This window comes from Natrix helvetica, assembly GCF_964273705.1.
Source record: "Natrix helvetica genome assembly, chromosome: Z".
NCBI classification, from domain to species: domain Eukaryota; kingdom Metazoa; phylum Chordata; class Lepidosauria; order Squamata; family Natricidae; genus Natrix; species Natrix helvetica.
In genome coordinates this window covers 112548868-112567340 of record NC_138554.1, presented here as the reverse complement: position 1 = coordinate 112567340, position 18473 = coordinate 112548868, and the positions used below count along the sequence as shown (strand labels likewise).

Sequence of the window (18473 nt, the reverse complement as noted above, 5' to 3'; positions counted from 1 at the left end):
TCCAAAGTGAAACTAGTTGAATTCAAAACTACAATGGAAATGGAAAATTCAGAACACACTTAAGAATCAATCTTCATCTCTTAATCTCAAATGTTCTCTTTTTGTTAGCTTCCTCTGCTTAAATCTACTAGTCTTTCTGCTGTGTAATGAGTTGTTTTAGAGAAGCATGACCTACTAAATCGGGTGGGCAACTATGGTCTCTTTATTACTTGTGGACTTCAGCTCTGAAAATTCTTTTTTTTTTTTTCAGAAAATTTTATTGGTTTTTTAAAACATTTATAAGGAAAAGGGTAGGTGGAATCGTATACAAATTTTGGCAGTTGCAAGTATGGCAGACGCCCCCTCCCTCCAAACTCATAAGATACATCTATGTATAAGACATTAATACAAAATCGTATAGGATCAGCATATTAGTTCTAAAAAAAATTTCAATCAATTTATACAGTTATGATATATAGTCTAGATATAATTTCATTATTACTTTCGGTCTGTTTATAACAATGTGGTTTTCTTATTCATTTTTGTGATCTGAGCTTTCTTGGTGTTGCCCCATCACCCCCCGCTGGCAGAGCTCCGGCCCCTCCCGTGTCCTATATGACCGTTGTAGAGTCTTCTGTTTTTTCTAGGTGCGCTTTATTTTTTTCCATAAAGGCCTGTGCCTCTATGGGTGTATTGATTCTGATTCTTGTCTCCTCCCAGAATATCAGCATCCCTTCAGGCATCAACCATCTAAACCACACCCCCTTCTGGTATAGTTTATTCGCCAATTGCGAATAATTTTCCCTTTTCTCCCTAATTTTTTGGGGGGATCTGCTTCAAGATGGTTATCTCCCTGTCATGGTATGTCAATGCTTGCCCTCTTTGTACACCCAGAATTTCATCTCTTGTGCTTTTCCTAAGGAATTTAATATGAACCTCCCTGGGTACATTGTGTGTTCTGGCATATGCTGAATTCACTCTATAGGCCAAATCTATCTCCCATTCCATCTGCTGCTTATCTTTGTGTATGTATTCAGCTAAAATATTGGTCATAATGTCCCTTATATTTTCCCCATCTGCTTCTATAACATTTTGAAATCTAAGATAAAAGGACATTCTCTCAAACTCTGTTTTCATTTGTTGGGTATCAAGTTCTTTGTTTCCCTTCTGTAAAGCCTCTACCCCCCCTCGCCTCCGCCACCCCACCCTCCACAAGGTCCAGTCTCTGTGAGTTCTTATAAATTTGGACTTGATTCTCTTTAATTTCTTCCTTCATTTCTTTTAATTGTTTCTTAATTTCTTCCTGGCCCTGTATGAGTTGTTGAAGCATTTGTTGCAAATCCACCTCTTTACTCTTGGGTTGCATCAGTTCTGTAATCTTTGACTGTGTAGCAGGACTGGATGTTGCAGATGTCGGTGCAGAAGTAGCAAAGCCAGGTTTTCCAGGGGGTGGTCTTTTTGGAGACATAGTTTATGGAACAAAGAGATCAGTCTGTATAGAGACTGGACAGATGGAGAAGTAGAGCAGACAGATGAGACCAGGAGGCAGAGGATCCAAACAGATGGGAACTTCTTTAGTCAGTCTAGCAATAGAGAAAGGTTTTCTCTCCAAGGAGTTCAAAAAATAACAATCCACAAGAGATTCCTCTGGGTGACACGGAGACAAAGACCGGAAGCCTGAATTTTGAAGGTGGAGTCAGGTTTCAAAGTTCATAAAGACAACGGAAGTGTGCCATCTTGCCCTGCCAGCTTTGGGCTCAGAGGCATAAAAAAAAGTTTTAAAAGTTCACAAAGTTCTCAGATCATCAATAAGTTCTGGAACTAAGTCCAATGAAAAGCACTTTTACTGGGGTGAGGCATCATTAGTTGGCTCTCCCCCCTCCTCCTTCCCCTGGGGGCGAGAGCAAAATTTTTACAAGCCGCTTGTCCAAGGGGGGGGAAAACTCCCCCTCCCTCCAGCCACTCCTCCAAAAATAATCCGAAAGTTTAGCTTTTAAAGTTACTGAAAAAGTCCATCAATTCAAAAAGCAAGGGAATGAAGAAAGGAAGCCTCTCACCATACCGCCGCTGCTTCCTTCAGAAGTATGTTGTCCGATCAGCATGAGGCGAGACGCCCACGCGCCCTCCGATACTGCTCCCCGGTGCCTAGAGCGAAGCGGAGGAGCCCCCACCAGCCGCCGCCGATGCCAGGGCCCTCCGCGAGCCGCTCCCTCGGCAGGACGCCTCTCCGGGGCGTCCTGTGCCCCCCCAGAAGCGGGGGAAGCCCACCGGGAGAGCGGGAGCGGGCAAAAGCTTGCCTGTCGCCGTAGCCGCCGGAACCGGAAGTCCCAGCTCTGAAAATTCTTGAGCCAGTATGGCCATAGTTGCCCATGCCTGCACTAAACGGTTCTACTAGAACAGGGGTGTCCAAACTTGGGAACTTTAAGACTTGTGGACTTCAACTCCCAGAATTCCCCAGCCAGCCATGCTGGGAGTTGAAGTCCACAAGTCTTAAAGTTCCCAAGTTTGGACACCCCTGTACTAGAATATTGTTTACATATAGGAAGGGGTATTTCTGGTTCATTGATTATATCAACTGGAAAGTAAACTGTCACAATTAACCCAAACATTGGAGAACTTTGCAATGAGAGAATAAAAGAGGAAAGAAAAGTTACTAAATGGCACTTTTTTCCAGATGAAGGAAAAAACATCTAGTAATAAATTCACTAAAGTTAAACAAGAAAATAATCAAAGCATAAATTTATAATTCAAAAATAGAACATAATTTGCTTCCAACTGCTTAGCCAGGCTTAATGTCATTCTTGTAGCATTTAAGAAATATCATACTAGCAGGACCAAAAGATGGGTACTATTACAGAAAACCAATAACTTCATTACTGATAGTATTGACTCTGCAGAGGAAAGTCAAGTTTCAGTTTCCTGCTTGTCTCATTCATTCCATAAAATAATACCGACTTGCTAACTCTGTTTTCACAATCACTTTCCTAAAGAGAAAATGAATTTTCTAATGGAATATTGAACTAAGTTCTTTGAATGCTGTAAGCATATTTCTGTTGGCTATAGAAAAAGGATGCAAGTGGTGATTGAAACTATTTCCATGAGCAAGCTGTATTCAGAACTACATGCCACCTGTGTGTAGATAGGTGTGCTTCTGATAACAGAGTGGTCGTTCTGGATGCAAATGAACAGTTGATGAGGGAATGTTAAACATGTTGCCTAAGAGATTGCCCCCGAAGCAGGATTTCCTACGCATATCCTTAAAGTTGTAATACTCTGAGTCATAAGTTATTCTTAGGTATTGAGAACATGACCAAGAATACTGCCATAGTACGTGCTCTAATACATGGCTCTTCAGGCTCAGACAAAGCTGATTCATGATTCAGGTGTCTTTTGGACCCCTCAGGCTGCAATCATTTAACTAGTAATTTAAGTATCATAAATCCAGTAGGCATGGTCATAAATATACTCTTGATTTCAAAGGGAACAGAGTTCTCCAACCAGTAGCTTGAGTTCACAGGGCAAAGTCCTGTTTGTTGTCAGTGTAGATGAGATTATGGTTTCCAAGAAGAATTCACAGCTAAAGCTAAATACTGAATTATATTATTTGACCTAAATTTTAAAATGTGGCTGTAATCGAGAATTGTTCCAACATAAGATTTCATTCAGATGCGACATTAAATTCTTGAAACTCTCCATTTGAATATAGATAAATCTCTATTTTCAATACCAGGCTACTGCCATGTAAACTGGTCTATGCCAGGTGTTTTTCTATCTCTGTGATACCTGGCCTCTAAGTCCACAAGGCAATTTTAGCATTTCCATAGGTTGGGGTTTTCCGACTTTGGTTCAAGATTTGACTTACCGTATTTTTCGGAGTATAAGATACACCTTTTTTCCTCAAAAAAGAGGCTGAAAATCTGGGTGCGTCTTATACATCGAATACAGCATTTTTTTTGCTTCCCGAAGCCCCGCCTCCTTCACCAAAATGGCCGTGCATACCCTTATGGAGGCTTTCAGAGAGCCCCTGAGGGCTGGGGAGAAATGAGCAAAAAAATGGGCTGTTTTTTGTCCCCCTCAGCCCTCAGCAGCACTCTATAAGCCACCATAAGCCTATGCATGCAATTTTTTTTGACAAAAAATGGGCCCGTTTTCGCAAAAAATGGACCATTTTTTGCTTGTTTTTGCCCCCCCCAGGAGCACTCTGCAAGCCCCCCATGACTATTAATACCTTTTATTTGAAAAAAAAAGGGTCCATTTTCGCGAAAAAACCTACGTCTGTATCTCTCTCTCTCTCTCTCTCTCTCTCTCTCTCTCTCTTTCTCTCTCTCTCTCTCCCTCCCTCCCTCTCTCTCCCTCCCTCTCTCTCCCTCTCTCTCCCTCTATCTAGCTTCCTACTCTCTCTCCCTACCTACCTACCTACTGTATTTCTCTCCCTCTCTCCCTCTACCTACCCACCTACTCTCTCCCTTCCTCCCTCCCTATTGTATTTCTCTCTCTCTATCACCCTCCCTCCCTCCCTCCCTCTACCTACCTACCTACCTACTCTCTGTCTCCCTACCTATCTACTGTATTTCTCTATCTATCTCTTTCTCTCCCTCTCTCTCTATCCCTTTATCTACCTGCCTAACTACTTTCTCTCCCTATCTACTTACTGTATTTCTCTCTCTTTCTCTCCATCCCTCTATCTACCTACCTACTTTTTTTAAAAAAATTGCCTCTTCAAAATTTTGGTGCGTCTTATACTCCGGTGCATCTTATGCTCTGAAAAATACGGTACAAGGCCTCATATTACTTTACCATTGATCAGGATTCTTATCAGACTCGCTGATGTCCTCATCTTGAAAGTCTACTCAGATAATGCCTCCTTAATAAAGGACATAACATGATGTGTTCAGAAAGTCATGTTTTTTTAACTGTCATCTCATGAAAGTCTTCAATATCCATAACAATATGAATTTGCAGTTGTCACGTTAAATACTGTGAAATATGTACACATCTCAATGAGTTGTTCTAGTAAAGCTTTCTTGATATGGATATGTAATATGATGGTATTCAAATAGAAGAAGAATACAGCTATGATGCTTATCTCTGCAGTTGCTTAACCCTGGAAGATTCTATGATGATTTATGATTGACAATTACTACCACTTTTCTCATACTTACTTGTGTGGGATATGTACTTCCAAATGTCAGGAATAGTTCTCTCTTGTACCCTTGGTCTGATTATTACAGTACTTCTACTAGTTCCAATGAATGATTTCACCTGAATTTAAATTTAACAGCTGAAAAAAGGTACTTAAATTACATCTTGAGTGTTCATGATATTATTACAGTAGTTATCAGCTATACTTATATGATAATACTATTTATTCATTGGATCTTTTGCTAGTTATTTTTCATGGGACATATTTTTAGACTGCAACTTAATTTATTCAGTCTTTTAAAAATTAAATCTGCAAATACTGTGCCTGAAAATAAGGTCTGGTGAAGTTGGTTGAAATCTTAAGCTCCATTTGAATTTTGATAAACATGTATACAGACATTTACTATTATTTTGCAGACTTTTAGTGAAATTTATAGGTAATATTAAATAGCAAATGTAATATTTTCAAGTTGTATTTTCTCACGAAAATGGCCATTAATAAGGGACCAAACCAAAGAACAGGTTATAATTTCCATGCCTTGGAACCAGGTTATCTAAGGGACCGTCTCTTGCCGGTCACATCCACTCGACCCATCAGAGGGGGGAGGCAGGGAATGTTGCAGGTCTCATCTCTGAGGGAAATACAACTGGTAGACACAGAAGAAGGGCCTTCTCTGTGGTGGCTCCCTCTCTCTGGAACATAATTCCCCCAGAGATTAGAATGGTCCCCACTCTAATACTCTTCTGGAAGGTGCTGAAGACCTGATTCTGCCACCAGGCCTGAGGAAGCCAGAGTGGATAGAGCCCATTTAAAGGCTCCTGTGATCTGCTGTCACCGGAGTGGGTGGTGATTTTATTATACTATAGTAATTTATTTGATTCTTTTTATTGTTTTAAATGTGGTTTTATGTTCTGTAAGCTGCTGTGAGTCACCCTGGGTGAATAGGTGGCAATATAAATTCAATAAACAAACAAACAAACAAATAAATGACTATGTAAATAAAATAAATAAAAGTCTATGTAGCAAACTGTTCCTCAGCCGCTGATGGCTGCTATTACTCAGTTTGTAGAGGTAGTCCTCGACTTACAACAGTTCATTTAGTGACCAAAGTTACAATGGCACTGAAAAAAAATGACTTATGACTCTTTTTCACAATTATGACCTTTGCAGCATCCCATGATCATGCAATCAGAATTCAGATGCTTGGCAACTGGTTCATACCTTTGGCAACCTCCTGACAAGCAAAGTCCATGGAGAAGTCAGATTCCCTTAACAATCAAGTTACTAACATCAACTGCAGTAATTCACTTAACAACTGGGGCAACTAATGTCATAAACGGGGGCAAAATCCATTTTTAAAAAGTCACACTTAGCATCAGAAATTTTGGGCTCAGTTTTGGTCGTAAATCGACTACCTATATTATAAACATTTAATCATTCTTTGAGGTTTTAAAACAAGCATGCACATGGACACACACAAAGTTTATACCTACCGTATTTTTCAGAGTATAAGATGCATCGGAGTATAAGATGCCCCAAGATTTTGAAGAGGCAAAATTAAAAAAAAGTTTTTGCACTCTGCAGACCTCCCAAAAACGGTCTGTTTTTTGTGAAAATGAACCCCCCCCCCAAAAAAAGGCCATGAACAACCTTTAGGAGGCTTGTAGAGTACTCCTGGGGGGGGGGCAGCAAAAACGAGCAAAAAACTCTCCATTTTTCACAAAAACGGGCCTGTTTTTTGTCAAAAAAAGAGGGCATGCATAGCCTTTAGCAGGCTTATAGAGTGCTCCTGGGGGGAGGCAAAATTGAGCAAAAGACGGCCCATTTTTCACTCATTTCTGCCCTTCCCAGCCCCCAGGAACACTCTGAAAGCCTCCTAAAGGCTCTGCACGGCCATTTTGGTGAAGGGGACGGGGTTTCGGGAGGCAAAAAATGCTCTATTCAGTGTATAGATTCAGATTATCCAGATTTTCAGCTTCTTTTTTGAGGGAAAAAGGCGTGTCTTATACTCCTTGGTAAAGTTTTATAAAAGTAAAGTACAGATTTTTAGTCCGGAATCATCTAGAAATATTATCAGGTGATCAAATTATAGTCATTACCTGTTGTGAGTGATATAAAATTCAGTGTTACATAGCCAAAGATGCTAAACAAAGTAATAGCGTGGAACTAATATAAATTGCAAAAAAAATATATATTGGATACAGAAAAGTCCTCAACTTACAACAGTTCATTTAGTGACTGTTCAAAGTTACAATGGCACGGGGAAAAGTGATTTATCATCTTTTTTCACCTTACTAACTTTGCAGCAGCCCTGTGGTCACCTGATCAAAATTCGGATGTTTGGCAACTTACTCATATTTATGACAGTTGCAATGTCCTGGGATCATGTGATCCCCTTTTGGGATCTTCTGACAAACAAAGTCAATGGGGAAGCCAGACTCACGTAATAGTCAGGTTACTAACTTATCAACTCCAGTGATCACTTAACAACTGAAGTAAGAAAGGTTGTAAAAAGGGGCAAGACTCACTTAACAAATACCTCACTTAATAACAGAAATTTTGGGCTGCATTGTGGTCATAAGTTGAGGACTGACTGTACTAAGCAAAAAAAAGTTTACATTCTTGTTTTATAATACCCAGCTTTGGGAAGAAAAGACCAACCTTGAAAGAAAATAACCTCATTTATAGTGTTGCTTGAACTGAACATTATTAAATAAAATATTTGTATACATCATAAATTTTCAATTAACGTTGGAATAGTAATTTATGAATATAGGTAGTCCTTACAATCATTTTCTTAGTGAGTATTTGAAGTTAAAATAGCAGTGAAAAAAAAAAGACTTACAACCAATTTGGGTACCTAAAAGTAGTGCAGTATTCCTATGGTCATATTATCAAAATTCAGGTATTTAGAAACCTTCATGTATTTACAATGATGGAAGCACCCTGGAGTCCTGTGGTTGAGTTTCTGATAAACAAAGTCACTGGGAGACTGAATGACTTACATGATTATTCAATAATTGTAGTGATTTGCTTAACAACCATGGAAAAGAGGTAAAATCTGATGCAATTCACTAAGTAATCACTTTGCTTAGCAATGGAAATTCAGATCCCAATTATGGCCATAAATTAAGGACCACCTGTTGTTAAAATGCAAATAGTTCTCTGACGTTGCTTTTACTTTTATTTTTTTCTAGAAATATAAAGAAAAGGAAAAGCATAGACAAAAACATAAGAAGCAAACAGAGTCTTCGCCATCCTTGGTTCCTTCCCTTACTGTAACTACAGAGAAAGTAAGTGAATTTTTCTTGCAATTTTTATTGAAATGATGTCTACATTTTTTATATTTATGAGAGGAGAATTTCAGTAGTTGCCAAACTTTATTATAGATATCTCTTTTGATAATAAATAGTGTTTAGGATTAAATAGTTTTGATAGACATTTGTGATAAAATAAACTTGATTTTTAAAATGTTAATTATTTACAAGAATAAGGTCATATTTATTTCAGTTGGATCCTTCCACAGAAGAACCATTCCTAGAACAACTTAAATTAAAATAGAAATTATAAATACTATGGCAGAAGCACCTTTGAATTGTTTGATTTTAGTTTATATTTAGAGACTTAAGTTTTCCAGTAAATTAACTCCGTTACATGTGATATCTAAGCCATCATTTAAACTTATAATATGTCCTTGCAATAAGAAAAAAATCATTTATTAGCCTTTTCCCTCATTCTACTAAATAAATAATTATATTGTGTCTATAATTTAGTTTTATGTTTCCAAATGTAAATTACTGAAAATTAAACACCTGCTAATATTTAAGTACAACTTTTGTGAAAGAGTAAGTAATAATCTTGGCATTTAAGGATAGTCTTGTATAATAAAATTTAAAATTTATTTTTATTTATTAATTTATATTTATTACATTTGAATAAAAAATTCAATAAAAATGTAAGTATTTTTAATTTGTCTGTAATAACTATTTTACTGTTTAATTGATTGGAATATATGTGGAAGAAAAAAGGGATTATATTAAATCGCTAGTATTATATTTTTCTAATACAGATTTTTAGTTTTATGGAAGATGTACCTTTTTATTTCAATGGTGTGTTTCAAACTTTTAAAGCATGTTTCAGGTTTTTACACAAAATAACTGCATACCCATGTTTCCCCAAAAATATGACCTATGCCAAAAACAAGCCCTAGCTCGATTTTCATGCACCTAAAGTAAGACCTGCTCCCCCAAATAAGGCATACTTAAGTCCGGCCGACTTTCTGGTTGTACAAGGTGAGGTGAGGCGCATGGGTAAAAATTAATTGGGGGGGGAGGGTAAAATGAGGTGGGAGGGTGGAGGATAAAATGAGGTGGGTGATAGAGGACAAAATGAGGTGGCGTGTGTGGAGCTCACCCACTTACCTGAGGGCCCCTCAGCCAGGCCAAAACGTCCTGACAACTGCCTGGCCTCGTGACGTCGCCAAAAAACCCTTTCAAGATCCCGTATGGCCACCAGATTGCTTCTCCTTGCTTGCCGCCACAGCAGAGCAGGAGGCTGAGCTATGCATGTAGTATCCTAGATGGGGCTACTGGAAACGGCAGTTGTCAGGATGTTGATGGCCCAGTCAACATAAAAATATATTATAATTTTTAATATTAGAACTAATGAGTTTGTAGTCCCCTTTTAAGTCTGAAAACTATGTCATTAATTCTAACATTAAAAATTATAGTATATTTTCTGTAAATAGAAGCACCATAAGAATATTTCCCACTCTAGTACTTTTCATAGATGATGTTAGTCCACGTTTATCTGATATAAAGAAATAAATAAAATCAATATATATTAAGAATAAGAAATAGATATAACAACTGTGTGTACATAAGAATACTTTCTGTTCTTCTCACTTTTATCCACCATGCCTTTTGCAGTTCTATAGTTCTTTAAAATCACAAATATTTATTTTCATATTTCAATTTTGATGACATTTGATATTTAGATCTTGTGAAATTTCCAGTATTATTACACAGCTTCAGTAATAGTTCATAAAATGGCACTGTATCCCAAAAGTTGTGATATTGTGTTTCTCTGAATATAAGACCTACCCCAAAAATAGATCCTAGCATGTTTTCTGCACATGAGCCCAATGTAAGCCTTACTCCCAAAATAAGCCCCAGTTAAGTGCTTGTGCAGCTGGTCACTGCTATTCCATCGAGGAATACGAGGAGTGTGTCTCACATGTCCCGCACCGGCTTACTTCAGGGCCCCCGCAGCCAGACCATCCATACCCTATCAATTGCCTCACAGTAGCAACACCAGAAGCCATGTACAGCAGGAGTCAACATGGCCACCGGCCTACCTCTTCTTATGGCTCCAGCACAGCACCAGAGCAAGAGGTCAAGTAATGCACAGGTGCCGTGGCTAGGAGGGGGGGGTGGAGCTTCCCCACATGCCCCACACTGGCTTACCTCAGGGCTCCTGCAGCCAGGTCATCCACTCATGGCTGCCAGTCCACTTCTTTTGCTTGCTTGAGGCCACAATGGAGCAGGAGGCCGAGCAACACACTAGTGTTGCAGTCATGAGACGAGGCAGGTGTTAGGGCGTGGATGGCCTGGCTGCAAAGGCTCTGAGGTAAACAGGTGCAGAGCATGTGGAGAAGCTCCTCATCCCTCACTTTGTGATGCTCCGGAGCTGTGCTGGTGCCGGAAAAAGAGGGCAGGTGACCACATGGGGTCTTACTGAGCTTCTGCAGCGAGGTGAGGCAGGTGTCAGCGTGTGATTGGCTTAGCTGCAGGGGGCCTGAGGTAAGCCACTGCGGGTGCATGGAACAGCTCTCCTCCCCCCTTGCACCGATGGCACTCAAAAGAAATAAGACATCCCCCAAAATAAGCCCTAGTGCTTATTTTGGAGCCCAAAAGAAAATAACGCTGTCTTATTTTCAGGGAAACACAGGTAGATACTTCACACTCCAGGTAGCAAAAAATATAAAAAATACCAAGAATTATGGATAGTACATATTTTTATTATTACCAGAATAATAATATGTTAAACAAAATGCTATTTGTTTAATATTGAAAATTTCAGAAAAGTGTATGTGTAATATTCTGACCTAGACTTAGTTATTGATGCTAGTAAGTTATATACTTTCTTTGAAAATGTGCAAGTCAGTAATGGCTTTGGAACTGAGCAATCAGAATTAAAGTAATATGGAATACTGGTAGTTCACAACTTGGTTAACAGCTGTTTCCAGTCACAATGGCCTTGGGACAGATGCTTTACAGCTCATAAGGCACTTCCTGCTGTTGAAAAAGTCATGGTTCTACCAGTCCCAAGATTGTATTTCAGTGCTTGGCAACCTATTTGTACTTATAGTTGGTTGCCAGGTTTCCTCTAATCATGTGATCGCCATTTCCAATCTCTAATGGCTTCCCTAGAAAGTTAGTGGGGAAGCTGATAGAAAAGATTGCAAATGGATTGGATATTAGATTTGAGGTCTTTCCCCCAGCATGGTACAGTGAAGAAAAGCTATAGTGAATCTGGCTTTAGATTATAATCCCCTCACAGATATCTGGAATGCTACAACTTCCATTTTTATCTTATGTGGATTGTTGTCATAATTGATTGGGGTTTTAATTTTTTTTTTTGAAATTCTAATAAATTTAATTTATTTCACAAAGGAGATTAAATAGTACCAGACTGTATTCAATTTAAATTTATATGGCATCCATCTCACTGATATAGTGACTTTGGTTGGCTTACAAATTGATTAAAAGATTCATATAAAAACGGTTAAAAGAAAATAATTCTTAAATAAGAATTAAACCAAAGCAATGGATGCCATGGAGTTAGGGTCTTCTCTCTTATTTCATCAGGTAACTCTAGCAAAGAGCAGCCCTTCCCCATCAGGGCTGCAAGCCAGTCAGCAAAACCAGTTTTTAAGGCCCTTCTGGAAGGCCATTTTATGAAGACCATTTTCATGTTTGAATAGCATTTTAGTGGCAAATTCTAAAAAGTGATAAGAATTAAGACAAAACACAATTTCATTTGAGCAATTGCAGAGGAATATCTCCAACTGGTTTATATATATATATGTGTACGTATATGTTCAGAGAACTTTTCCAATTCTTGCTTGTATTTATAAAGTTACTAAAAGGGAAAAGAGTAAAATTAATTTTAGATATTAATTTTAAAATGCTAGATGGTAATAAATTTAATGGGTGTGCTGTGAGGTGACATTGTGCTATACAATCATAATATTTTGTAACACGATATGTTTTCTGAATTAAGCCAGAGTCATTTTATAATTAAATGACTTTTTCAGGGTAGATATTTGTGCTCTATCTTATATATACTTTTATTTGTAAAGCTAAGGTGCCACTGTGCTGAATATATTAAAATAATGCAATTTTCTTTATTTTCTCTTTAATCAGAATATCAAATCAATAACAGTAGGGATTTAAGGCACAGCAGTTAAAAACAAATGTTAGTGAGTTAAAGAAAGCAGGAAATGAAGCTTTTGGGGTTATATCATTGAGTTACATTGGAGAAGTTTTCAGAGCCTTTCAATAAAAAGTGAAAGAATGTAAATAGGAGCTGCTTTTATAGGTACTGTGAAGAGCCAGTTAAATATAATTTAAGGGAAGGTATATATCTACACTGCCACTAATTGCTGCAAAGTTTTATGTCAGTTCCTTGTGGTCTAACTGTCTCTCTCAACTTCCCTTTTCCCAATTCAATACTGTTAAGACTTACACAAGCACTACCAACAGCTCTATGACAGGGTCATTGAAGAGACTGGAAGATACCACAGCTCGTTTTACAAATGCAAATTTCCAGGAAGTCTCTGCACATGCTTCAAGTGGCAAAGATGTTTCAGAGGCCAGAGGTTCAGAGAGCAAAGGGAAGAAGTCAGGAGGTCATAATTCAGGTCAAAGGGGAAGAAAGCCTGGTGCTGCCAGGACTCCTGGAACTGCAGTATCAGCAGCTTGTACTTTTCAACAAGGTATTATTGAAGGGTACTCTATTGCTTTCTTCAGTGCCAAGTGGAATTTAAATTAAAAATAATAAATTTAGATGAAATATATTTTTCATATTTAGTATGTGAAGAATATAAGTAGCTTCAGAATTTCCCTTGAGAAGCTAGCAGCAGCAAAATTTCAGCACATGCTCAGTATCTTACATGGCATTATCTAGAAGTAATTTTCCTGGCAAATAACTGTGAAAACCTATACTTCATTAATATAAGAATTATATTTTATACTAATTTTTGGGAGAGAAAATATTTTGAGAAATAATATATCAAAAAAAGCACTGCATGTTTTTATCAAGAATTAGTTGACTACAATAGTACTGAGAAGAATATTTTCCTGTATAAATTGAATTCTTTGCTTTTCTTGGAATGATTTCATAGTTCAAAAAGGTATTTTTCTTATTGGAATATTTCCTATTATCTTTACTGTAATATATTACATATAATTGATTGTTTTATTTGTCAATTCTATCTAAAATCTGGAGTATTATTTTTCCCTTTTGATTTAAAAATATGTTTGTAATCAACAACAACAAAAAAAAACATTTTTCAGATCAGGATTCCTCTTAATTGCCCAATCTAGATGTTATGGGAAAATGTGGTAAGAGTTAAGTAAGTTTAGTAAGAATAAGGGGGAGATAAGCTTTTTTAGAGTAGAAAAAATTACTTGATCTTTGTACTGCCTACAAAGGGCATATCCGGGACATATGATAAGAACAAGCTACTGCTTCTTTTAGCTTTCCCAGGATTATCTTGCTTTCTTACATATTTTTTCTGCCCAAAGATCCAGCAATTGGAGAGATGTAATTTTTATTTTATTTATCTAATTCACATAAATGGCATTCTCAGAGAACAAGTGACTCTGGCTGGTAAATTAATTTGAAAGCATTTTTATTGGTTGCTAGCTTAAAAAATAATATATTAAGAGTCATGGTGGCGCAGTGATTAGAATGCAATACTGCAGGCTAGTTCTGCTGATCACTGGCTACCAGCAGTTTGGCAGTTGGGGGTCTGACCGGCTCAAGGTTGACAGCCTTCCATCCTTCCGAGGTCAGTAAAATGAGGACCCAAATTGTTGGGGACAATATGCTGACTCTTTAAATCACATAGAGAGGACTGGAAAACAATGTGAAGCGGTATATAAGTCTAGGGGCTATTGCTATTGCTATATTAGCAGTAATATTAAGTAGAGCTTTAGTGACTAGTTAGAAAACCTGCCAAGAAAGTTCTCTAAATTGTAATTTTAAAAGAACTTGCTGTAAACCATGAATATATGTCATTACTAAGTTCGTTAATTCTGGAAAACAGACAAAGCTACATGCATGTCCAGAATTTCCCGAATAACTCAAAATTAATAAGGCCAGTGAATTTTTTAAAAATATTATACTTATATATTTGCTGATAGAGTAAACATCTGTTTTCAACAATCAACACTTCTCCCTATCTCTTTTCTCCAGGAAGTTTTTTGGGAACTCCAAACAGTACAAAGTCATCCTCTGGAAGTTCTGTTCAGTCTCCCCAGGATTTTTTGAGCTTTACAGACTCAGATCTACGTAATGACAGCTATACTCATTCTCAGCAAACTTTGTCAACCAAAGATGTATATAAAGGAGAGATTGGAAGTCAGGAAGGTGGTTTGAATTGCTTTACTTCCTTAATTAATCTTCCTTCAACCTCAACTGTTTCCTCCCAGCCTACTATTTTTGACAGTTCACCTGGAGAGTTAGGTAGTTCAAACCTTACACCAACAGGATACAAACGTGCTCAGTCATCTGGGATAGAAGACGAAACCATAAAGGAAAAGAAACGAAAAGGAAATAAGCAATGTAAACATGGGCCTGGTCGGCCCAAAGGAAATAAAAGTCAAGAGAATATTTCTCACCTATCAGTTTGTTCAGCCTCCCCAACATCATCAGTAGCATCTGCTGCAGGAAGCATAACAAGCTCTAATCTGCAGAAGTCTCCAACATTGCTCAGAAATGGAAGTCTACAAAGTCTCAGTGTGGGTTCCTCTCCTATTGGTTCAGGTAGGCATTAATATTATTTTAGAAGATACATGTTTTAATTTAGTTTTACTTCACAGTAATAATATCTTTGGTGTTTGATTCCACTCTGTTTTAAGTTACATTTTCTGGAAAACAGTTGCCTTTTAAAAAAATATTCAAAGGCTAAATGAAATATTTTTTCAAGTTTTTATCTTTATTGCTGCTTACCATGTGATACATTCACTGTTATCCTAGTTTATTAGAGGTGAGCACTGCTTCAGTTTCAATGGGACAAAAGTGCTTTAAATAACATGTGGAAACCTACAATGCATCTGCAACAATTCTATAATCTATGTCTAGAATTGAGATCCTAGGAAGACAAACTGCTTCAGGGAGTTTGCAGCATGTTTGCATGCTCCCACATGCTCCAAAGTACTGTGTCCTTTAAGATACAAATAGAAAGTAGGGCATGCAGCACTTCATAAGTAGTGAGGCAAGAGGAATAGACACTTGATACTTTCACAAATTAGTATTGACTAATTTACTTTTTTCAAATTGAAGTAATAATCGATTGTGAAAGATTATCAATAGTAACACAATCATGGAGATATTAGTTTGAAATATTGCATAATTAAATTACTAATATTCTTGAATGCCTAGCATCAGTTGTGATAATTTGATAATTGGAACATTTGGTGATGAGGGAGTAATCTGTTTCTGAAACAGAAATTTTTGTACACCTCTGTAACTTGGTTGGGGTGGCGTGGTGGCTTAGCAATTAAGGTACTGGGCTTGTCGGCTGGAGAGATGTGAACGCTACAATACAGGTGAACTTCTGTTCTTGCCCTAGCTCCAGCCAACCTGGCAGTTCGAAAGCATGCAAATGCAAATAGATAAATAGGTTCTATTTCAGTGGGAAGGTAACAACAGTCTGTGAGGTCATGCTGGCCACATGACCATGAAAATGTCTTCAGACAGTGCTTGCTCAATGGTTTTGAAATGGAGATGAGCACCACCTCCTATACTGACAATGACTAGCGGAGTAAAATCCGCAGAGACTCTATATAACTTGGTTTATTTTATATGAAAGCTATTTAAGAATGACTGAAAAAAGGGAAAACTTTTAAGTGGCTATTTACATTCTACTGTAAAGAAAAACCATATCTGAATTAATAATAAGATCCTAAACATGTTCAATATTTTTGTTGCATTTTTAATAATATACAGGAGCAAATTATTGAAGTTAATTTAGTTAAGTGCTCCTATCCATTCAATCTTACATTTCATATATAGGTAGTCCTCCACTTACAATTGGTTTCTTAGCAACCATTCAAAGTTATAAGAAGACAACCCCCCCCCCCCAAAAAAAACCTACGTATTACCAAGTTTCAAAATTATATCTGACACAGTATGGTTGGCCTTTATGATCAATTGCAGGGCTGCTACAGTGCCCTTTTCCCCTGCTTATTTCCCCTACCCATCCTCTCCTGAGGATTCCTATAGCCTTGGATCTACTTTCCAACCAACCACTCGGTTACCCTAGGAAACCTCAAGCTGGCTGTAGCATGTGTGAAGGGTTGGCTTCTCATGCAGCCACTCAGCCACCCCAGCCATGCAGTTCATGAACTTGCAGAATTCAGCTTGCTCCTCAACCAGCTCCTCAACCAGCTGCAAGGCCCAAAAAGACCTTACATTTCTGGCTTTTGCAGCTTCTGAGAGAGGTGTCTAGACAATAAGACTCATTTTCTTACAGAGTCAGTCTTGGATCAACCTTGTGCTGTTATCACAGTTCTTTCTGCCTTCACAGACTCCCTTCACAGACTCCCTTCACATGTGTTGTAACCATCCTGAAGCTGCCCTTGTGACTGGGTCTGAAGCAAGTCCAAGACCTACAGAGACCTGGGATGGGTGGGTGAGGGCAGGGGGAAACCAGACCAAGATTTGTGGTAACCTTGAGAAGAAGGAAGCAAAGCATGGGGTGCCTCTAGGTAGGAGAAGCCAGGAGCAGGCAAATCTGGGCTTGTGCTAGGTCCTCCCCTAGCACTGAGGTATCCTGTACTCTGCTTAGTGACCTCATCTTGGAAGGCAGGGGCTGCTAAGTGAGGCAGTTGCTCAGTGCGACATTTAATTACTGTCTTGACTTATGACCATGATTGATAGGTCAGTTACAGTCATAACTTTAGGATTTTCTGTATTTGCTGCTTTTCAGTGCTCTATTTTGCTTTCTCATCAATTCAACATGTATGGATTTTAGATCATATATTAAAATCACAGAAAGTAAGAGTTGAAAGTGATCATGGAGATCATTTAGTCTATTCATAAGTCTAAAATCTAATAAGAATGTTTAACAGTTATGAGGAAAATTATAAACTCTGCTTATCTATTATTGATATGATTTCATGTTTGTGCTATTAGACTATTGCCATAGAATAGATTAAGCAATACATTTTTTAAAAATTGTACCAATATCTATAATTGAAGAATAAACTCCTCACCAAATACTAAAAAAAATAGAGAGCCATATTGATAGAAACAATAAGTTTTCCAATTCTGAAAATTGATTTTCACATTATTGATGTGAAAAATGACTATGATACAGATCTATTTGGGCAGCACTGGAATGAATGAAATTCTAGATTAATTTAAAAGTAAGTTGTTAAATATTTTCCAGGTGACTCTTGGTATTTGATCACAAAACTTTGTAGACATGCTCAGAGAAACAAATCAAAATCATTCATTCAAAAGACACTAAAACAAACTGTGGACAGAGTATATAATGAGTGGAAATGATCACTACATATGTACCAGTGCTACTTTTTCCTCCTGCCAAGTTAAGTTACACCTGCCGAGTCCTATGATTGCAATTGTATGGATATATCAGGATGCTTTTCCTAATCTAGTATATTAATTGGGTGAAGGAGATAGAAAAGCAGCTATTTATGCATAATCATCCAGAATATATGACAGTATAAACATGAGGGGTCCTTGGTGCTCTTTAAGCTTGTTTGTTTTTTGCAGATGTTTCATTACCCAAACTAGGTAACATCATCAGTGCTAGTCTGTAAGAAAACAAGCAATCTCAGAGAGCACCAAGGGCCCTTCATGTCAACCCCTGAGTTACAAATATTCTCTTTTATTAGTGCAGTATAGTTTTCTGTTCCTTCAATTTTTATAAGTCTACAGGAAAAGATTATGCTATTGAGTGGATGCATTTAAAATATTTAGAATTCTGAATATTTTTTTGGATGTAATATGTGAAAGATGTTTAAGTTTATGTCATTTATTTTATATTTCTCTTAAAAATATTTCGGCTTACCTCATTTTGAATTTTTAAAATAAT

The 18473-nt window shown here is 37.6% G+C and overlaps 1 protein-coding gene across 8 annotated transcripts in view; it reads left to right on the top strand.

Moving 5' to 3' along the window:
- MLLT10 (MLLT10 histone lysine methyltransferase DOT1L cofactor) overlaps positions 1 to 18473 on the top strand; it is a 149477-nt gene that overhangs the window by 82783 nt on the left and 48221 nt on the right. For all 8 annotated transcript variants that reach the window (XM_081971672.1, XM_081971670.1, XM_081971674.1 and 5 more), the window contains 3 exons: positions 8320 to 8415; positions 12866 to 13121; positions 14606 to 15175. In XM_081971672.1, the coding sequence (XP_081827798.1) occupies positions 8320 to 8415; positions 12866 to 13121; positions 14606 to 15175 (922 nt within the window). The remainder of the gene's footprint in view (positions 1 to 8319; positions 8416 to 12865; positions 13122 to 14605; positions 15176 to 18473) is intronic.